Raw genomic sequence first — 23,431 nt, 5'->3', positions numbered from 1 at the left:
GAAACTGTGGCGTTCAAACTATGCTTGAGTGGTATTCACCCTTCACCTTCCACCATTAAACCATTATCACCAGCCTCGAGTGTTGACACAAGGCAGGCTAGGAACACAGGTTCATGCTGTTACCTCTAAATAAAGATTGACTGTTCTTTTCAGTGTACTACCACCTTGGGTTGTGTTCTCATGATAATTTGCAACATGGGTCCTGGAAACCTAGGTTTGATTATCATCTCTTATCATTGTGAGAAATTTGGCAGTTTCCTCATGTATCTAATGTGGTTATCTCTGGGTACTCCACAGTCCTTCCACCAAAACATGCAAGTGTGTGGGGGTTATGTCTCAAATCAAACCCGAAAGGACGCTGAGATTAGAGTTCAAATGTAACCACTGCGTATGAATCTACTGTATATAAAAGCAGCTCAGTGAGGAGATTTACCAGTTAGCAGAATGTAATCCCCCATTCTGACATGTCCTGGATTCTGGCAGCATTTTAAACACACTAAACATTATGACAGCTATAACAGATATGCCCGATACAAGGCAGTTAATTTTATACAAACTGTTCCGGATGTCAGAGATACAGAGCCATACGATTTTAGAGCAGAGGTCAGTATTAAATGATTCCCAGCTATATGAGACAGTTTGACCTTCAGAGGCAAAAGATTAAGGTCGGTATATCTTTTACTTGTGCTGTTTCCACTTCTTTTCATTTAGCAGCACAGACTCATGTGATATCTACAAATTAATGTGTAAGTAGTCCCGGCAATCAACAGTGAGCGACCTCAGCTGTTACAATCTACACCATATGACCTAAAGTACTGTATATGGACACCTGACCATGAAATCGCTAGACATCACATTCCAAAACCATGGGCATTAGAATAAAGCTGACCCGTTTCACTATTTTGGAGGTGTCTGTGGAAAACATTTGTAAGGTCACCCACTGATGTTAAACATAAAGGTCAGGCTTGAAGTTGACATTATGAACAATCCCAAACATGCTTCTGTGAAGGCCTCTGAAGTTGCTGAGTACTAAACTCGTCTAATTTTCAGTTTGCGCACAGTCTGAAACAGGAGGGGTCTCTTCCTCAAACCACTGCCACAAAGTTGGAGGAATATAATATATAATTTATTTAATATAACAGAATTAATTTAACATGATAGAATCATGTCTGTATGAAGACAGCCGACCAGCCGATAGCACAGCTGTGAACTGGAACCCTGGATCCTAGCTGTAGTGGGCTAGCACAATTTAATGCTGCGCCATGTGAGCACCTTGGAATCATGCTTGCTCTCCACAAATGCCGATCCCCGCTCTGATTGAGGAGAACGAAGCTAACCCACGCCCCCTCCGACACGTGGGCAGCAGCCGTATGCATCTCGTCACCTACACTTTGATGAGTGCAATGCGGATCAGCACTGTGTACGGAGAGACACACCCTGACAGCACTCTTTTCCCGTCTCTGTGCAGGCGCTATCGATCAGCCAGCAGAGGTCGTAATTGCATTAGTTATTAGAGATACAATGTATTCGAGATCCCAGCTCTGGTTCCAGCGTGTGTTTTTACCGCTGCGCCACCTGAGCGGCCCTCACTTTTGATGTCACATCCCATGAACACGAGAGTAAAAGTGAGTGAAAATCTTAGGTGTGAAAGAAATACACATTAAATGTCAAAATAAAAAATGAAATAAATATTACAAGTAAGATTTAATAATTCAATTAGATTTATTGATGACAAGACATCTTACTTTCTTCAGGTACAACAGTACAGTCATCAGCTCACACAATGTGTACATGTGAATCGTTTAGAGCTGTTGATCACATCACCAAAAATTCACTGTACCATCAAATTCAATCCATCAACGGCAAATACAGTCGCAGGTAGGCTATATAAAATATATTAAATAAATAGAATTTCATTTCATCTGTATTGTGTCCGACTGAAGTAGTAAAATAGTCTTTAGTAAGCCCTTTATAGAACAGGTCGACATCCTATTGAGAAGCTGAGAAACAGACAGCTATTCATGAGAGTATTGTGAATGATGAATAATGAATAGAATTTTTTTATTCATAAAAATCTCTTTATAATTTATGAAAACCAGAAAAAAACATTCAAAATGAGAATATGTAGGGGTCAAAAATATTAATCAAATATATTATACTCAAATATAAACGTACAGCAATTTGTATCAATTTGGTGCGATAAAAACTTTGTTAATTCACTTGTCACATCACCTCTTAATATCTTGTTAATAAGTAAGACTGACTGCAGCTGGTGATTTCTTTGTGTCCCTATAAATAGGGCAAATTTAACTGCTAACATTAAAATGAACAAGGAACAGTGGTCTCACGCCAGGATTGTAAAGATTTTGTTTGTTTATTAGGATTTTAACGTCATGTTTTACACTTTTGGTTACATTCATGACAGGAACGGTAGATACTCATTACACAAGGTTCATCAGTGCACAAGGTTATATCAAACACAGTCATGGACAATTTAGTATCTCCAATTCACCTCACTTGCACGTCTTTGGACTGTGGGAGGAAACCGGAGCACCCGGAGGAAACCCACGCGGACACGGGGAGAACATGCAAACTCCACACAAAAAGGACCCAGACCGCCCCACCTGGGGATCGAACCCAGGACCTTCTTGCTGTGAGGTGACAGTGCTACCCACTTAGCCACCGTGCCGTGCCGCCTGGGATTGTAAAGAAAAGCCGGTAACATTAGGCTGAAGGAATTTGAGTGGATGCTCAGCCACTAAAAACAGGTCTGCTATTAATCATGGATGACACTGTACAGTCAAGAGAGCCTTAAATTAAAATGGGATTAGACGTTACCACCCAAGAATAAAGCCCATCACTTAAAATTGGTACACTGAACCTCGACTAAAGTATTTTTGCACGACAAGGTTTGTTTAACTGTGACAAAAGCCCTTATGTTCCAGCAGCCAATTCATGGTGAACTTGTTTGCTTGGTTGTTCTTGGACAACATTCAACAATCCAGACAAATTTACACTCAGTTTGAGTTTTCTTTTGTTGACAAGCTTGGTAAAAGAACTCTTTTCATGTATTTTTATTAAGTCAAACTTGTCCAATCAATAGGGGCACAGAGAAGTCACCAGCAATTGTTGATCAATGATAATCATTACAAAAAGTTTAAAGATTAGATTAAAATCCTAATTGCATATCCTGTTCTGAACATCTGGGTGGAAAAAATGCAAAGACCCAAGATAAATTTATTTCAAGAACCAGGTACGTTTAGGTCATTAAGAAAACAGGTGTAGAAATCATTGAAATATAAGGTCTGCTACAGAAAACATGTCTCTCATGAGTGCATGTATATGCTAGATACAGTGGGGCCAAAAAGTATTTAGTCAGCCACTGATTGTGCAGGTTCTCCTACTTAGAAAGATGAGAGAGGTCTGTAATTTTCATCATAGCTACACACTTCAATTATGAGAGACAAAATGAGAAAAAAAAATCCAGGAAATCACATTGTAGGATTTTTGAAGAATTTATTTGTAAATTATGGTGGAAAATAAGTATTTGGTCAATGACAAAAGTTCAAATCAATACTTTGTAACATAACCTTTATTGGCAATGACAGAGGTCAAACGTTTCCTGTAAGTCTTCACCAGGTTTGCACACACTGTAGCTGGTATTTTGGCCCATTCCTCCATGCAGATCTCCTCTAGAGCAGTGATGTTTTGGGGCTGTCGCTTGGCAACACGGACTTTCAACTCCCTCCACAAATTTTCTATGGGGTTGAGGTCTGGAGACTGGCTAGGCCACTCCAGGACCTTGAAATGCTTTTTACGGAGCCACTCCTTCGTCGCCCGAGCGGTGTGTTTGGGATCCATCTTCAATGCTCTCACTGATGGAAGGAGGTTTTGGCTTAAAATCTCACGATACAAGGCCCCGTTCATTCTTCCTTTAACACGGATCAGTCGTCCTGTCCCCTTTGCAGAAAAACAGCCCCAAAGCATGATGTTTCCACCCCCATGCTTCACAGTAGGTATGGTGTTCTTGGGTTATTCTTCTTCCTCCAAACACGACGAGTTGAGTTTTTACCAAAAAGTTCCATTTTGGTTTCATCTGACCACATGATATTCTCCCAATCCTCTTCTGGATCATCCATATGCTCTCTGACAAACTTCAGATGGGCCTGGACATGTACTGGCTTAAGCAGGGGGACACGCCTGGCACTGCAGGATTTGAGTCCCTCTCGGCGGTGTGTGTTACTGATGGTAGCCTTGTTACTTTGGTCCCAGCTCTCTGCAGGTCATTCATCAGGTCCCTCCGTGTAGTTCTGGGATTTTTGCTCACCGTTCTCATGATCATTTTGACCCCACGGGATGAGATCTCGCGTGGGGCCCCAGGTCGAGGGAGATTATCAATGGTCTTGTATGTCTTCCATTTTCTTACAATTGCTCCCACAGTTGATTTATTCACACCAACCTGCTTGCCTATTGTAGATTCACTCTTCCCAGCCTGGTGCAGGTCTACAATTTTCTTTCTGGTGTCCTTCGACAGCTCTTTGGTCTTGGCCATGGTTGAGTTTGGAGTCTGACTGTTTGAGGCTGTGGACAGGTGTCTTTTATACAGATAACGAGGTCAAACAGGTGCCATTAATACAGGTAACGAGTGGAGGACAGGAGAGCTTCTTAAAGAAGAAGTTACAGGTCTGTGAGAGCCAGAAATCTTGCTTGTTTGTTATTGACCAAATACTTATTTTCCACCATAATCTACAAATAAATTCTTTAAAAATCCTACAATGTGATTTCCTGGATTTTTTTTTCTCATTTTGTCTCTCATAGTTGAAGTGTACCTATGATGAAAATTACAGACCTCTCTCATCTTTCTAAGTAGGAGAACTTGCACAATCAGTGGCTGACTAAATACTTTTTGACCCCACTGTATCTAGTCAAGTGTAATAAAAGATAAAAATCATCAGTAATTAATGCGATGACTGAACACCAGACAATATTTTTATCAAGTAGATTTTCCATTGCACCAATGCCCTGCGTTCTCAGTCCTGCACACCTTCCACAAATGTGCACTTTGGTGACATCACAGAGGTGCTACAATGCTTAATGCTTTAAGACGCGAGTGTGTAAAAGTACTTAGCGCAGTGCCAGATCAGAACAAGGCATTGTTCCATTTTACACCCAGTACGTACTAGTACTTGCTTTCTGATTTTTTTTTTTTTTGCTATTGGTGCCAAATACTAAGGAATGTAAATTTTTCAACAATTCAGCTTTTTACTTAAATTGTTACACTGATTATATGATTTGAAGAAAATGTAAAATTAGAGCATTTGTACCTTAGTCAGACTTTTGGCCCCACTCTATGTAATTATAGACCCAATCTAAGTGTAATAATAAACAACAAATTAACAAAAAACTTTTTACCAGTTAAAGCCAATGGCCAATCAAGAAGAAAACAAACCCATTTGAGCGCTATCAGAAGCCTACTAGGTCATTTGTGCACTAGGCAAGTACAACTTTATGTTTTAGTTAATAGTAGTGAGCTAGTGTGAATAGAAATCTATAAATCTAGACAAATTTTGCTCTGCCTTGCCACAAGAGGTAGCAATTTCCACCACAGAGACAAGTTTTTTGTAATGCAAATGAAGCAGATCACAGAGAGTACTCATTTACATCCACAAAGTGCAATCTAACAAGTGAGCTACTGTTCGATTATACACTGACTGTAGAAAAATATCTGTGGACACAGCTAAGTCTGCCTCCATGAAGAAATTGTGAATTGTTTATGCCAGGCTCTATGAATTTCCTTACTGGCTTCTGAACGTCTGAATAACTTATTTCCAGCTACTGAACTAAACAACCTAAACGTGAATTTAGTGTGAATGAAAAACATAAAGTAAACAAACAAATAACCTACACATTGAAACTAAAGCTTGCTGAAAAACTAAGGACCAGTAGTGTTTACCTGCATATCAAAAATGTCCAATGAGACTGGTCATCATCTAACAACATTAACATTAGATTACATTTTTGGCACCAGATCATAATCTAAGAACAATAAAGCCTTTCTTTTACAGATTGACACTTATAACAAATGTACACACATGTTCAAGTGTTCATTTCCCTGATCAATCAAATCCATCAAAGAGAAACTTGGTAAAGGTTGAGTTTACCACGCTGGCACTTTTGCTGTATAACCGTTCTCAAAATAGACAATACTGATCAGGTTTGGTCATAGTTGTGAACTCATTTCTCACCTAACCAAGGTGACTTCAAACCTCTGGAGACGATGAAACGAGTGTGAATAACTTGTGCTGTTGCTACAATGCCAATGTACCTTCAGCTGGCAGAGGATTGATTTAAATATAAAGTAAAAACGGAATAAATAGAGCTGGGTGATAATCAAACTGATCTGATAGGATATATGGCAAATTCCCTTAAAAAGAGACACTTTGTTTGGCAATCAAAGGTCAATCAGAATGAGCCTGGGATCCAAAACAATTGTGACGATTAAGTGTAATTAGACACTAAGAAGTACTACATCAAATCCCACAGACAGATTGGTCAGCAACCTGCCAACCGCCATTGTGCCATTGGCTGCTATTTATTTTGAATGTAATGTTCACGTTTTACCACTGCTTTATTCTGGTCAGGGTTGTGGTGGGTCCGTCTTCACTAGACGAGACGCCAGTCCATCATGAGACCTCTGTCATGGTTTACATTTTGATTTCTTAAAATATTGCATTAATCAGCCCAGCTTTAATAATAAAACCGACAGTATAAAGTGTCATGGCGTGAAATGTCCTGATGCCCCTTTGACACAAAAAAAAAAAAAAAAAAATCCCAACCACCAGCACATGTAAGTCAAGTTATTTAGTAGGAAGTAAGACTTTAGGATTCACACACTTTTCCTACAAATAAATACACAGTCCCCAAAACTACAGACTAACCATGCTCCGAGCTCCATCAGTTCAGTTCGGGTCTGAATGACACGAGAGCATTTCCACCCTTCTGATCCTGGATCAGCTGCAAGCCAGCAGCAGCAGACTGGGAATGAGAGGAGAAGCCGAGGCACCGATCGTGTTCCAGTATCATGGCGTGCTTGTGGAATCTTTCTTATCTGAACTGCACGACTCCTGGTTTTCCCCTGCAGAGGGAGCTGTGCAGTGGGACTTGGATGCAGCCTCGACCGTCCTGCCTTCACTCTCCGGCTGTACCTCTCCTTCCAGCACCAGCCGGATGGTATGTCTCTCTGACTCGGTTTCCTCCAGTTCGTTCTCTTTGGCGAGTCGGAACTTGATGTTCAGCTTGTCTTTCTTTTCTGTGCAAATGGATCAAGATATAAAAGCAAAAGGACAAAAAGACAGACAGATAACATTAGATACATATAATATCAATTTAAACAGCCAAACCCATTTCTAATAGCCTCAAAATATCGAGCATTCAGTTTTTCAGTCTTTCTAAGACAGACATTTGAATTAGAACAGGTCATAATAAAGAGCTTAGCAATTGTTTTGAATCAGTCAGGGTCACATTGTCATCCAAAGATAGCCAGTTTAAGCCTAGAGGAAGCCCTGGGAACTGGAAACTGATTGGCCCTGCTTTGTAGAAAGGAGGGACTGGTTTAATGTCTCCTGATTATTTAAAAAACATTTGCTCCCTTCTTGAAATGCCCAATAAAATTGCATGACATAAGGCAAGCTGTAGCCTAGTGGTTAAGGTACTGAACTAGTCATTAGAGGGTCGCTGGTTCAAGCCCCACCACTGCCAGGCTGCTGTTGTTGGGCCCTTGAGCAAGACTCTTAAGCCTCAATTGCTCAGACTGTACACTATAATGTAAGACGCGTTAGATAAAGGCGTCTGCAAAATGCATGAGCCACAGATAGTAAATGAGTGAATGAATGATTTCACTTGTCTCAGAGGAAGCACATGTTACCCTTTCCCTTTTAGACTGTGAGTCTAAATATGGCATAAACCTTATACACTATAAGGAAAAAAGGATGTGGACACCTGACCATGAGCTTGTTGGAGATCCCATTCCAAAACATGGGCATATATACAGTATTAGCAACTGCTCCCACGTTCCTTTTTAGCTTTTATATCATCCACTGTTTTAGGAAGCCTTACTACAAGACTTGTGTGTCTGTGGGAATTTGTGCTCATTCGTGCTCATTCAGTCATTAGAGTCTGTGAGGTTTAATTCATTCCCAATGTGTTCAGTTGGATTAGGACCAGGGCTCTGCACACCACTAGTCAAACTGTGCTCAGGGGTATAACCATGCTGAAAGAGAAAAGGGATTTCCCCAAACTGTTGCCACAGTGTTAAAAGCATATCATTTACCTTAAATTATTTTACTACACCTGTTAGCAATGGAAGTGGCGGAAACAACTAAATCCAATCATTAGGAGGGGTGTCCACATATTTTGGCAATTTAGTTCATACAAGAACAGGCCATACAAAGTAGGATTAGATCACCACCAAAACATCTGTCCCATGGTACAACTCTATTAAGCTTTAATTATGGTTGCAGTGTTTTTGGGAAGAACATCTGGCTAAGATTGGGATGACAGACAATATTTGGACTAGTACTATAATGTCTGGACTAGTACTCATAAGGTCACTGGTTCAAGCCCCACCACTGACAGATTGCTGCTCTTGGGCCCTTGAGCAAGACTCTTAACCCTCAATTGCTTAGACAGTATACTGTCACAGTACTGTAAGTCGCTTTGGATAAAGGCATCTGCTAAATGCTGAAAATGTAAGTATCAAATGTTTTAAATTCCTCATGCTTAGTACCTTTTCCCAGCTCTCTCTCTTTAGGCAGCAGCAGGACGTCCACATTTTGGGTTTCCTCCAGAGCAGCAGTAAGAATAGTCCCTTCTTTGCTGAACAGGAAGACCAGCGGTATTGTGATGTCCTCTGTCGTCTCTCCATCACCCACCATCTGGAACAGAGGGGTCTCGGCACTGCTGCTGTCCTCCGTTTGGTCTGTAAGACAAAAATAAATAAAGAATCTTATTCAAAGATGACAGTAGGCATCGGGAGATAGGAGGATCCCAGGTCTGACCTCCCATCCAGAGACACGCCCAATCTCAGAGGTGGCGTGTTAGAGCTATGACAGCTATACACCGACCAGGCATAACATTATGACCCCTGACAGGTGAAGTGAATAACACTGATTATCTCTTCATCACGGCACCTGTTAGTACCCTGTTTCCCCGAAAATAAGACAGTGTCTTATATAAATTTTTGCTCCCAAAGATGCACTAGGTCTTATTTTCAGGGGATGTCTTATTTTTCCATGAAGAAGAATTCACATTTATTGTTGAACAAAAAAAAAAAGAACATTTATGTATATATTTATATTAGGGCTGTCGAAGTTAACGCGATAATAACGCATTAACGCAATCTCAATTTAACGCGATTAAAACAAATAGTGCCGTTAACGCAAATTCTATTTGGCCCTGCGAGTCATCCGTAGTTCATGTTGAGACTTACCAGCGTTTTTCATTTGCGGTTTGTTATCATAATGTAACCGAGCGTTGTAGTGATGCACTCGCTTAATAAAGAAATAAATACACGCTATATTCACAAGTTGTCGGGAGCAGAAAACTTTTATTACTTTTTCTGTTACGGTACCGGACAGCTGGAGTCATCGCGTTAGCCAAGCATGCTAGTCCATGAACTATGGAAGCCCCAAAGGGTCAAAACACACTCACTTCGTGTAGAAACGTCCATCAAATGTCACGATACAAGCACAGAAAAGTCTGTTACAATAACTACGCCTTATCCCACCTAAAGCACCGCTGATCTACAATATTTGGAGAAATTCTAACCTACAATCTGACATATATATGAAGTCAGGGGTCTCTGCTGGATAGTATTTCTGCCTAGTATGTGAGTGAATTACAGTTTTCTCTTGTCCCAGCAGTTTTTAACATCAGTACATTTAGCATAAAATGTGTTCACCATTTTAATTGTAACATTTCACTTAAAAAACCTTGTTTTCTTCTTTTTTTTAAAAAATGTGATTAACTATATGAAATTCTGAGATTAATCGCGATTAAAATTTTTAATCGTTTGACAGCCCTAATATATATATATATATATATATATATATATATATATATATATATATATATATATATATATATACTGAGCCACTTGTACAGCAGGGACGGTATTGCAGCTTCCAGCCACCAGGGGGAGCTCACCACAGCACACTCGTACAGCACAGCAGGGACAGCGTACGGTCCAAACAAAAACTTTGCTAGGTCTTACTTTCGGGGGAGGCCTTATATTTAGCAATTCAACAAAACCTCTACTAGGTCTTATTTTCGGGGAAACACGGTAGGTGGGATGTATTAGGCAGCAAGAGAACATTTTATCCTCAAAGTTGAGGTTAGAAGCAGAAAAATGAACAAGCGTAAGGATTTAAGCGAGGGCCAAATTGTGATGGCTAGACAACTGGGTCAGAGCATCTCCAAAACTGCAGCTCTTGTGGGGTGTTCCCGGTCTGCAGTGGTCAGTATCTATCAAAAGTGGTCCAGGGAAGAAACAGTGGCGGCCACGGCTCATTGATGCACGTGGGAAGCGAAGGCTGTCCCGTGTGGTCTGATCCAACAGACGAGTTACTGAAGCTCAAATTGCTAAAGAAGTTCATGCTGGTTCTGATAGAAAGGTGTCAGAATACACAGGGCAGCACGGTTTGTTGTGTATGGGGCAGCAAAAGGGTGACCAACACAATATTAGAATATTCTTCTTACACCTCTTACAAGCATGGGCGCTTACCAATAAAAATGACACCAATGGCTCCTGCGTCCTGTAGTCGACGAGCTTTAGCAGCGAACATGCAGTCTCCTCTCAGAGCCATGGCTACGTGACCGTGCAGCTCTTCAGCATTCTCGATGTTCCCACACGCTGTGTACGGAACACTCTTCACTATACTACCCTTAACCTGAGGAAGATAAAAAGAACAGAGACAGAGATGAGTTTTTTTGGATTTCCTTGCCGAGATTGTTTCCCCTCCTCAAATAATTCCTGAATTCGCTCACCCCGTGCTCCTGCTTAGTGAGGTCCATCCCGAATTTAGCTGGCCCCGCTGTCAGGACTGTTCTACCCAAAAATGGTGGGGAGATGAGTTGGACGATGTGTGGCACCACCTCTTCTTCTTCAGATGTCTGGCTGACCTCAGCTACCAGCTTGACTCTGAACACGCCTTTCTCAGTGTCCTTTAAGTCCAGAGGATATTATATGTAATCCATGATTAAACGAGACAATTAAAAACACTGAAGCCAATGGGAAAAGCAAGAACTTTTGGAAATTACCTGGGTGACAGAGCTGCTTCCAGCTGTTACCATATCTGACAAAGAGATGCCCATGCTTTTTAAGAACTCCATTGGCTCGATGCCAGTGTCATGAAAAGGCAGTTCAATCCCCCTGGACATTAAAAAGATACAGATGCATTTTTTTTTTAACCAATTGATGTTTGTTTTGTTTATTTATTGGTTTAACACCTTATCAACACACAGGTTACATTCATGGCAGGATCATTGAATTCTTATTTATTTATTTTTTAAATCAAGTCATAGTCATTTTGTTCATATGTGAGTCCTCAGTTTTATATTCGTGAAGAGTTTGAGCACAGAGGGGGGTTGCCACAGCAAATATTCACAAGGGACCCCAATAGTCAGCGGCTCTGTTTGATTAGGAAGAGGGTCTGCAAAGGCGGAGGTCGTTACACTTGGGGAAACGGATATGACTAGCTTGGAAGGGAAAAAAGAAACAATTCTATACAAAACAGACCTACCTGATGGGAGAGGTATAGGGTGGTCTGCCCACCCCGGTGAGGTATTTACAGCTGTCCCTGATTGTCTTGGCAAAGGAAGGGTTGTTAGGGAACAGGGTTTGAGCACTAGGACAGGAATATGTAAACAGGTCCACCTCATCAGCGGTGTCACGGCCCTTAAAGCATAAAACGAGCATAGTCAAAGACAAAAAAGATATGTTTCTCTCAAGGTTGTATCACTGACACTGATCAACACACTGCTAAGAGAAGGAAATAAACAGCAGTCAGTATATCAGTCTATGTAAACCCTTAGGTTGGCAACGTACCGTGCTGTTGCCTTTACATGGACTCCGTGTAGTGGACAGAGAAACGGGAAGCAAATGGGCCTCAGTGGTAAAAACGTAGTCATCTATATCGAAAGGCAAATGGCTCTTCTCGGAGAAGAGGAGGTAGAGGTATTTGAACATCTCAGCCAAGAAAAAGGAGTCCATCCTAAAAATACAAAACACGCTCATAATTAAATACAGCTCTGAGTCTTGTGATATCTGGTACCAGGACATTCCAAACAGGTCCTTCAACATCTGTAGATTGTCAGGTGGATTGCTCTACAGTCTATTGGGCTTGGTACAGTCTTGGTGCCGTCTCTTTAGCCAGTAAACAACACACCCATACCGGCCAGTCTATATGATCTTAAAGAAAACAGAATTCATCTGACCAGATGACCTCATTCCGTTGCTCCAATGTCTAGTTGCGATACCTGCATGGCTGTTACAAGTGCCTTCGATTCTAGGCAGGAGTTAAACCTCTACCTCATACACATTGCCATGGTGCCACCAATGAACCCCCAACCCCCACTTCCTCTTGTTTGAAAACCAAAATATGGTCACCCTAGTTAACAAAGTATGAAATATATTTCAAAAAAGTCAGCGAATGTCCAATATAAAACGAACTTTACCACTGTTTAATATCTTCACACATCTTACAATACACCACTGCCTGTTTTTAGTTTTTATGTAACCCTCCTCTATTCATAACTCACCTGTATGCATAAACCCACCTCTATACCACACAACGTTGTGGTTATGGTGATTATGAATACAGGTGGGTTACGTACACATTAATACTACAGCTTTCACACATCTTGACCAGAGCCTAAGGAAGGGAAGGTAGGAAAGTGCCGTACCCACCTTAATGCCACAAATCTATATAATTACAATAATAACATGATTGAATAATTCTATGTCTGTATATTTTAACCATATAACGTTGTATGTAAACAGCAGGTAGAACACAACAGTAACAGATGAACTAGCCTGAGAGACCCAGGTGCGACAGAGCTCTTATTGTTATTGCTGCTGAAATTCCTCTGAGAGGCTGTCTGTTCCTCACCTGTCCTCATGTGTTCCTGTCCTTACATCCTGCACTGCAGCAAAGCCACAGGGGACACGGGCGTGTGTGTTCAGCTTCTCCACTATAGACTGCCCCACCTTGAGGTAATGCGGGTCGCCTGTAGCCTGAGGGTGTGGGGTAAAATGATAACAAATTTGAAGTTACTTAATATGATACATACATTTAGCAGATACTTTTATCCATATTATTTAAGGGGTTAAGGGCCTTGTTCAGGGTCCCAACAGTGTCAACATGCTGAAGATGGGGCTTGAACCAGCAACCGTGAACCAGCAAAGTTAATCCAACACCCATACCCCCCTTCTGAAGAAGTAAATCACTCTTAACCTCACAACAGACATTAAAGGAATTTTATTCACTATTCTATGCAAAACTGCTTTAAATCAGACACACTGCTGGGTCTTTAAACAGTTCAGCTACAGCATTTCTAAACAAAACTGGCCACAGGCGTTCACATGGCAAAGTGGTCCATTACACTAGCCCACTACCGCTGAGACCCTGGTCTGTCCAGAGTATTCCTACTTTGCGGCCAGTGTTTCCTATGGTACTCTTCATAGCAGAAAAACAGAAAAAAATCAGTGACATGCTTTATGTACCTTGTAAAGAAAGTAAGTGCTCTCAGCAAACTCTGGCCGCAGTGGGTGTTGACCCCAGTGGACTCTGAACTCTGTGGTGAAAGCCTGGCAGAAAAGGAAAGCAGAGAAGACATACAGTATGAGGAAAACACACCGTGTACTAAGTGATAGCTTAATATATACTGTGATCACAATGTGGCCTGACGGTTGACACAGGTCTATGATTATTGAAGTAATTAAGTTAAAATTAAATAAATAAATAAATAAAGTTAAATAATTTCATATAAAGTTAAAGCTGAATGTTGTATAGTATTCTGTAGGATAGTGTCATATAATTCTAGCACTTACACATATATTCATTAACATGTTTAATTGATTATCCTAAAAAAGGGTTTTCCCCTAGCGGTTCCCACAAGTGAAAACACATATCATTTATTTAATTGATTTAATACTAGTAAAACATGCTAGCCCACTACCAGTGCTATTAGCCGATCGGATGTCTACACAGACATGGGGGTTGATCTACAAACAGCCTAACCATTGAGCCCTGCTGGTAAAGAAGCAAATGAAAGCAGAAACCCAGGTTACTAATGTTACCCAGGTGTGTTTCTTCAAGTGGATAGAGGCATCACGTGTGCAGAAGAAGCTGTGTGCTAGCTTGCGGCCCTACTTGGCCAGCGTAGGCTGTGTGAATGTAAAATAGGGAACAGAATATGACTAAACTGGCAGAAAAAGATGTGGGGCAGTGACACTGTGTGGCCAGCTCTGAAAGTCTTTTTCGTCTGGCCCAATTTTCCCTCTATCAACTGAGAGATTAGGTTAGATTAAACTTTGTCACTGTGCAGAGTACAAGTACAGAGCCAATGAAATGCAGTAGCATCTATTTACATATTATTTACATATTTTACACCTGATAGCTACCTCAGGAAGAAACTTGTGCTGTTTGGTCACTTGGTAGAGCATCTCATGGGTCTCTATGGCAGGTTTTAGGTCGCCCCTTAGGACCTGAGCCCAAAAACAAGAAGAAAAATAAGAAACCAAGCAGCACACATGCATATCAAATTGTGTTGAATATATAATTATATATCAATAAAAATCTTTTTGATAAAGCTTTGGGTGAGCATGCAGACCTGCAGTCCAGGAAAGAAAGCCTGCAGGGAGTCCATCCAGCTGCGCACGTTTACTGTGGGGTTGTGCATGTGCACGTTCAGCAGCAGAGGTGGCTGGCTAATATACTTCATAATGGCACTGTAGTGCTGTTACACACACACACACACACACACACACACAAATAGTGATACTTGATTTACAAACACACATGCAATAAAATAATATTTGAACGTGATACACAGAACACATGATGCTTACTGTATTGAATCTTTCGAGGTACACGTTGTCTCCTAGCAGAATGTAGGCCTTCATTAAGTACTCATAATAAGAGTCGATTCCAGCACCAACACCACTGTCTGTAAGAACAAGAGTGAGACAAGATAATAAAGTTTGTGTTTGTGTTAAAGTTTTCCCTTTTTCTCCTGATTTAGCGTAGCCATTTAGTCTTCCGCTGCTGGCGATACCAATTGTGTTAGAGGAGGGTATATTCACCTGCTCCACACCCCCTCTGACGTGTGTGCAGTCCGTCAAACCCTTCTTTTTTGCTCGTGCCTCTGTGAATTCGCACATGAGGTTCCTCCACTTGATCACAAGCCCCTCGGGCTGCTAACCACAAAGTGATTGTCCTTACACAGCGTTTGAAGACCCCACCCACTTTATTAGTCCGGTCTTTTCCCACAAAGTACAATGGCCAATTTTTCTGCAGACACTGCCAATAGTGCCTACTAGATGGTGCCCAGCCGACCGGTGGCAGAGCTAAGATTCGAACCAGGGTAGTTATTGGCCACACAAGATTCATCAGTTCAAATTTTAATGTCAAACACAGTCACGGACAATTTTGTATCTCCAGTTCAACCCACTTGCATGTATTTGGACTGTGGGAGGAAACTGGAGCTTCTGGAGGAAACCCAAGCAGACACGAGGAGAACATGCAAACTCCACACAGAAAGGACCTGGACCGCTCCACCTGGGGATCGAACCCAGGACCTTCTTGCTGTGAGGTGACAGTGCTACCCAACCGAGCCACCATATTTATGACTACGTAGAATCAAGTAAAACAGACACTTATGCAAACTTACCCCTACGGACCCAGTCTCCATTATGGATGTTGATGACTGTGCCCACGAGGTTGCTTCCTCTTTGCCTCTTCTCCCAGAGGACATCCAGAGCTTTGCGAGCATGTTCCTGATGAGAGCAGAAAAAAGTGTTAGAACTAAAGCTGCTTAGCAGAGATGGAATGATGGGATTTCAGGGCTCGTTAAGTTTGCTTAACTCGAGCTTTGTACCTCAAACACAGAATCCCCTGAGAGTCGACTGAGTGCTGCAAACTCCAGGATCATGGTGCCGGCGCAGGCTGTGCAGGTGTCTGTCTCCTGGCCTGTTCGAGATAGAGGGTTTAAAACCCCATAGCGGAGGTTCACCTAAACAAAAAAAAGACATACCGTATTAGATGAAAAAATATTTTGAGCCCACGAGTGGCAATGTTGTCTTACGTGCTGGCACAACAATGCGAGGTGTTCAAACTTCCACGTTTGAATCTCAGCAGAGCCTCCGACCTATCTAGGTGTCCATACAAACACAACTGGCCGTGTTTAAGGAAGGATAGATTGGACATTCCACCGTCAATGAGATTTGATAAAAAGCAGACACGAGTCAAATGGGCGGGGGGATTTACAATTGGGAATTGGAAATGACCAGATTATAGGGGGCTGAATAAAACACATGATTGATTCTATTATGCATGTATTAACCCTTACAAAGGTGAGTGAATGAGCTCTACTGACACATTTTCTTCTACTTCCGTTATTTATTAATAATATAGTCAGTAGTTTTGTGGTAGTCATTACCCTTGGATAAGGAAGGCCACTGGTGGTGTTAAAGGCAGGCAGTAGGCGATGGCCGAGATCTTTGGCCATGTGAAGCAGCTCATCTCTGTACCACTGCATCCTGTCTCCTCGCTGCTTAAGTAAATCAGCCATCACGTGTGCCCCCAGCAATCCCCTAAAAACAAGAAAATGAAAAGACATGCATCTCAGGTTTGCATATACAGTAATTAATTAGATACAGGTATATAGAGATATATATGGCCAAATTGTATGTAGACACCCCACCCTATTACTGAGTACATGTAGTTCAGCCACACCATTTAGAAAAACAATGGGTGTTAACAGCAACGATCTATTATTAATTCTTCCAAATTTAGAGAGATAATTTGATTTGAGTTTAAGCATGACAGTGCCTCAAAGCACAAAGCAAGGTCCATAAATACATGGCTTGCTTGGAAAAACCCCAGTGAACTGCACAAAGCCCTGACCTCAACCCATTAGACACCTCCCGAATGAATCGAAATGATGACGAGCCAATCCTTCTTGTCTAACACAAAATTTAGACTGAATAAACTCAAATTCCCATATTTACTCAATATTGTGGAAAGCCTTCCCAAATTAACGAGGATTGTTTAAGGCTTAAGCAAGGGGAGAGGGTATAGTAGGGTATCCACATACTTTTGGCAATTTAGTGTACATCATATCTGCCTTGCAAAAGATATGGCATGAGGGCAATCGTACCCCAGCACACGGATATTGGTCTCAAAGACAGACACAACCACGTCGTTGTCCAGTCTAACATCTGCAAGAGTCTTTTTCACAGCCTCCTCAAAGTCCTCCAGTCTATTCAGCAGCTGCAAATGAGAAACAAACAAAAACAAGAAAATACAGTTATGCTCAAAGCAAGAATTCTGACAGAAATGGGACCAAACTGATGCAAATCTCACGTTGTGAATAATCAGAATGACTGGTACTACTCACCACTAGTGTATCTAAGGTGTCAATCAGCGTCAGAGAAAACCTGACAGAAAGAGAGAGAGAGAGAGAGAGAGAGAGAGAGAGAGAGAGAGAGAGAGAGAGAGAGAGAGAGAGAGAGAGAGAGAGAGAGAGAGAGAGAGAGAGAGAGAGAGAGAATGCATTAAAATGCTGCTCAATTTGCTATTTAAAGCTTCAGTTCGACAACAATGTACAACACAGCTGATAGCAAGCAACGAACTACACAGAGGTGATGCCTAAAATGCTGTCAAAACAGCAAAACCTGGCGTGACAGGGGCTCCACTTGACACCTGACAGTCCTGTAGTGCTGGGTACCAAAACATTAGCAGCAGATCCTTCAAATTCTGCACTTTGTAAGGTGGATCATCCTGCAGTACATACTGGTGCCGTCTCTTCACACGTACCCAGCCAATCACACGATCCTTGCTCCTATGTCCACTAATGTGAACGTATTTCCTAACATTAGCTTTATTGTGATGTCTCGTTGTTATGGTTATTTCCTTCTAACTGAACTGTACGTTATTGCTTGTTTTGCTGTGTGTGTTAAGATTGATAATATGACAGGCAGTGAGACCTACTTTCCCAGAGAGTCATCGATGTCTCCACGATTGGGTTCGAGGTCCCGAACTCTCCCCCTGCAGCTCAGCGGCATCAGCTCATCTGCTGGGTATGCATATTTCTGTAACAGAGGGCCAGCAAACACAAATTAAGCAATAAACAACAACTAATGATAAAATATGAGAAGCATATCAGATGAACAGTAAATATGATCTCCACTTTGACTTACCATGTAACTGCCATAAGCATGATCAAACATCTCCAAAATTTGTTCCCTAGAAAACAGAACAATTGATCAATATTATCCTATTTATTTACACCATAACACTTCATTCCCTGTTACATTAGAACTAGGAGTTTATTTTCCTAGAAGTTATACAGCTTTGCCTTATTTTACATTTTACACATGCGGCTTTTACTTATTTAAAGCTCATTTGCTGAGTTGCATTCACAAGTGTTATAAAAATCCTATTAAAACATAAATCCATGAGTCTGACACAATGGATGTTAAAACAGGTCAGTATTATATTTAAAAGCTTTACTTTATCTACTTTATGCCTCGTTTTTAAAGTGATTTCAAGGCTGCATGGCACTACAGCAGTGGCTTTTCCTATTTTTTCTTTAAGGTCTCCCAGTGCCCAAAACAATATTGAAGGATGTTCTAGGCAGGCTATGATATACAGTGTATCACAAAAGTGAGTACACCCCTCACATTTCTGCAAATATTTCATTATATCTTTTCATGGAACAACACTATAGACATGAAACTTGGATATAACTTAGAGTAGTCAGTGTACAGCTTGTATAGCAGTGTAGATTTACTGTCTTCTGAAAATAACTCAACACACAGCCATTAATGTCTAAATAGATGGCAACATAAGTGAGTACACCCCACAGTGAACATGTCCAAATTGTGCCCAAATGTGTCGTTGTCCCTCCCTGGTGTCATGTGTCAAGATCCCAGGTGTAAATGGGGAGCAGGGCTGTTAAATTTGGTGTTTTGGGTACAATTCTCTCATACTGGCCACTGGATATTCAACATGGCACCTCATGGCAAAGAACTCTCTGAGGATGTGAGAAATAGAATTGTTGCTCTCCACAAAGATGGCCTGGGCTATAAGAAGATTGCTAACACCCTGAAACTGAGCTACAGCATGGTGGCCACGGTCATACAGCGGTTTTCCAGGACAGGTTCCACTCGGAACAGGCTTCGCCAGGGTCGACCAAAGAAGTTGAGTCCACGTGTTCGGCGTCATATCCAGAGGTTGGCTTTAAAAAATAGACACATGAGTGCTGCCAGCATTGCTGCAGAGGTTGAAGACGTGGGAGGTCAGCCTGTCAGTGCTCAGACCATACGCCGCACACTGCATCAACTCGGTCTGCATGGTCGTCATCCCAGAAGGAAGCTGACGCACAAGAAAGCCCGCAAACAGTTTGCTGAAGACAAGCAGTCCAAGAACATGGATTACTGGAATGCCCTGTGGTCTGACGAGACCAAGATAAACTTGTTTGACTCAGATGGTGTCCAGCATGTGTGTCGCCGCCCTGGTGAGAAGTACCAAGACAACTGTATCTTGCCTACAGTCAAGCATGGTGGTGGTAGCATCATGGTCTTGGGCTGCATGAGTGTTGCTGGCACTGGGGAGCTGCAGTTCATTGAGGGAAACATGAATTCCAACATGTACTGTGACATTCTAAAACAGAGCATGATCCCCTCCCTTCGAAAACTGGGCCTCATGGCAGTTTTCCAACAGGATAACGACCCCAAACACAACCTCCAAGATGACAACTGCCTTGCTGAGGAAGCTGAAGGTAAAGGTGATGGACTAAACCCAATTGAGCACCTGTGGCACATCCTCAAGTGGAAGGTGGAGGAGTTCAAGGTGTCTAACATCCACCAGCTCCGTGATGTCATCATGGAGGAGTGGAAGAGGATTCCAGTAGCAACCTGTGCAGCTCTGGTGAATTCCATGCCCAGGAGGGTTAAGGCAGTGCTGGATAATAATGGTGGTCACACAAAATATTGACACTTTGGGCACAATTTGGAAATGTTCACTGTGGGGTGTACTCACTTATGTTGCCAGCCATTTAGACATTAATGGCTGTGTGTTGAGTTATTTTCAGAAGACAGTAAATCTACACTGCTATACAAGTTGTACACTGACTACTCTAAGTTATATCCAAGTTTTATTTCTATAGTGTTGTCCCATGAAAAGATATAATAAAATATTTGCAGAAATGTGAGGGGTGTACTCACTTTTGTGATACACTGTACATATACACCTTTAAAATATCTGGAGTGCTTTTATACTCAAACCTATCCCAATCCATGTCTGGTAAAAGGGGTTCAAGTGGATCAGTCTGCAATCACATGATGCATGACAAAACAGCTATGACTATGCCTTTGTTTCATATGGACTGAGATGGTGCAGCTTACCTCCACTGCAGATTCACTGCTTTGACGTTCAGTTGTTACAGCTTGCCGCTGCGCTCAAAGTTTAATCTGACTGAACCTCTTCACTTAAATAGAAGCTAACCTTGAGTGTCTCTTTATTTTAAAAAAACACACGTTTTTAGACTTATATTTTCATTATACACAGTGTTTAATGGCAGCATTTCTGTAAGTTGCTCTGGATAAGATAATTTGCTAATGTACATTTAAATTAAATAAAGATTCCCATAATGATAAACACTGGTTGTAACCTGATGGATAGTAGAAATAGAAGAAACCACTGTGGTTATGTAGTCAGAATGCTGTTAAGTGCACAGGTGGTTGTGGTTTGCAGCTTGAGTGAAAACTGCAATGCACAGCACACACGTGCATAAACCGATATTGGAGGGCAGGTGAGGTAAGCTGCATCTTCTGTTAGAAGTCTGTTTCTAACGGGTCTTGGAAATTTGCTCTTACAAGTCAGATAGTAATTCATCTCATGATTTAATTATAAAAAATGGTTCATAATAGCACTGAACACAATTATTTACTGATAAATATGCCATACTTTGGCAACCTTTCACAAACAATTTTTAATTCGGGAAACTAACATTGTGCATTAATATTTTGCAAATGTTTCTTTCAGATAGAAAAATGTTATTTTTGACTCAGATAATGTTCATGTTAAAAGTATGTATATACATGAATAATTGTAATTACTAGTTACATAAAGCCACAAAAGTGATTTTAGTGATGTAATGTGGGTTCTCAATCCAAGGAATTACATTGCTTGGCTAGTGTAATATATTTATTTATTTATTAGGATTTTAATGTCTTACACACTTTAATGTTTTACACACTTTGGGCACGTTCATGACAGGACAGGTAGTTACTGGTTACACAAGATTCATCAGTTCAAATTTAATGTCAGACTTAATTGTCAGTCATGGACAATTTAGTATCTCCAATTCACCTCACTGTGGGAGGAAACCGGAACTCCCGGAGGAAAGCTACGCATACACGGGGAGAACACGCAAACTCCACCTGGGGATCGAACCCAGGACCTTCTTGCTGTGAGGCGACAGTGCTACCCACTGAGCCGCCGTGCTGCTGATTAGTGTAATCTTTAAATTACTGCCTTAAACAGACATGGTATGTCATGTCTGGCTGATATTCTAACCCTAACCCACATGTGGCTGGTACAGACTGTTATGTCAACTATTAATAAGTCTACAACAAACAAGACAAACAGAAAGGCTATCCTAAAGCTCAACTGAAGTTTGTTGCTTACAATATGAACAAAAAAAGCTTTCTAGACAATTACCAGGCTTATGTTTTGGAGAAAAAAAGTAAAACATTTAAACCCCAAATATGATGGTGATAGTGTTATGCTCTTTGAGATTGTTTCGCTCAGTGGAACTTTTCTATTGCAACCAAGCATTGAAATTAAAACTGTTAAGCGGCACGATAACCTCACAGCATGAAGGTCCTGGGTTCTTTTCCCAAGTGGAGCAGTCTGAGTACTTTCTGTGTGGAGTTTGCATGTTCTCCACGTGTCTGTGTGGGTTTGCCAAGGGAATGCCATGATATGGCAGCCCAAACCATCACTGATCCACCCCCATGCTTTACTCTGGGCATGCAACAGTCTGGGTGGTACGCTTCTTTGGGGCTTCTCCACACCGTAACTCTCCCGGATGTGGGGAAAACAGTAAAGGTGGACTCATCAGAGAACAATACATGTTTCACATTGTCCACAGCCCAAGATTTGCGCTCCTTGCACCATTGAAACCGACGTTTGGCATCGGCACGAGTGACCAAAGGTTTGGCTATAGCAGCCCGGCCGTGTATATCGACCCTGTGGAGCTCCCGACGGACAGTTCTGGTGGAAACAGGAGAGTTGAGGTGCACATTTAATTCTGCCGTGATTTGGGCAGCCGTGGTTTTATGTTTTTTGGATACAATCCGGGTTAGCACCCGAACATCCCTTTCAGACAGCTTCCTCTTGCGTCCTGTTGGATGTGGTTTGTCCTTCTTGGTGGTATGCTGACATTACCCTGGATACCGTGGCTCTTGATACATCACAAAGACTTGCTGTCTTGGTCACAGATGCGCCAGCAAGACGTGCACCAACAATTTGTCCTCTTTTGAACTCTGGTATGTCACCCATAATGTTGTGTGCATTGCAATATTTTGAGCAAAACTGTGCTCTTACCCTGCTAATTGAACCTTCACACTCTGCTCTTACTGGTGCAATGTGCAATTAATGAAGATTGGCCACCAGACTGGTCCAATTTAGCCATGAAACCTCCCACACTAAAATGACAGGTGTTTCAGTTTCATTGTCCAACCCCTGTACATGTCCACTGTAAATGTAGATAACCATCTGACCTTAACAGTAAGAGTGAAATTCTTAGTAAATCTTACCTGATTTTGGACTTTTCTTCAGCAGACATGGTTGAAGCATCCTGACCAGCAGCAATGCAACAAAAACTGCCATAAAAATAGAACACAGCTATCAGCAGCACCATGGTCCTAATGTACTTTAGTTCTCTATCACTACCACCACTTTCCTCTGTGTTTAATCTGCCTCTTCACACCTGTTACTGTCAAACGACCATAAAAGATCTGTTTAGAGCTTTTTCGAACAAACTTTGTGCGCTTTGGTCAAAAACGTAAACAAAGACTGAGCTGTCTGTCTCAAAAGCTTTACATTAATGCTACAAGCTAGCTAATTAGCCTCACTTCTATAAG

General features: G+C 41.5%; 1 protein-coding gene across 1 annotated transcript; it reads right to left on the bottom strand.

Annotated features, from left to right (window-relative positions):
- Window positions 1–6,609: 6,609 nt before the first annotated feature.
- si:ch211-282j22.3 (ER degradation-enhancing alpha-mannosidase-like protein 3) lies at window positions 6,610–23,234 on the bottom strand. Its single transcript, XM_063011087.1, has 20 exons — window positions 23,105–23,234; window positions 18,479–18,524; window positions 18,270–18,370; window positions 17,677–17,716; window positions 17,437–17,549; window positions 16,717–16,870; window positions 16,156–16,290; window positions 15,949–16,054; window positions 15,128–15,225; window positions 14,890–15,015; window positions 14,681–14,764; window positions 13,781–13,864; window positions 13,167–13,291; window positions 12,104–12,269; window positions 11,799–11,953; window positions 11,317–11,428; window positions 11,044–11,220; window positions 10,781–10,946; window positions 8,786–8,977; window positions 6,610–7,309 (listed from the first exon to the last, which is right to left on the bottom strand). The coding sequence occupies exons 1-20, from the start codon at window positions 23,206–23,208 to the stop codon at window positions 7,080–7,082; spliced, it is 2,514 nt and encodes an 837-aa protein (XP_062867157.1). The 5' UTR covers window positions 23,209–23,234; the 3' UTR covers window positions 6,610–7,079.
- Window positions 23,235–23,431: the final 197 nt, after the last annotated feature.

Source organism: Trichomycterus rosablanca, chromosome 16 (genome assembly GCF_030014385.1).
Source record: "Trichomycterus rosablanca isolate fTriRos1 chromosome 16, fTriRos1.hap1, whole genome shotgun sequence".
Taxonomy (NCBI): Eukaryota; Metazoa; Chordata; class Actinopteri; order Siluriformes; family Trichomycteridae; genus Trichomycterus; species Trichomycterus rosablanca.
Note: the sequence above shows the minus strand (reverse complement) of the source record. Positions and strands in the feature narration are given on the sequence as shown.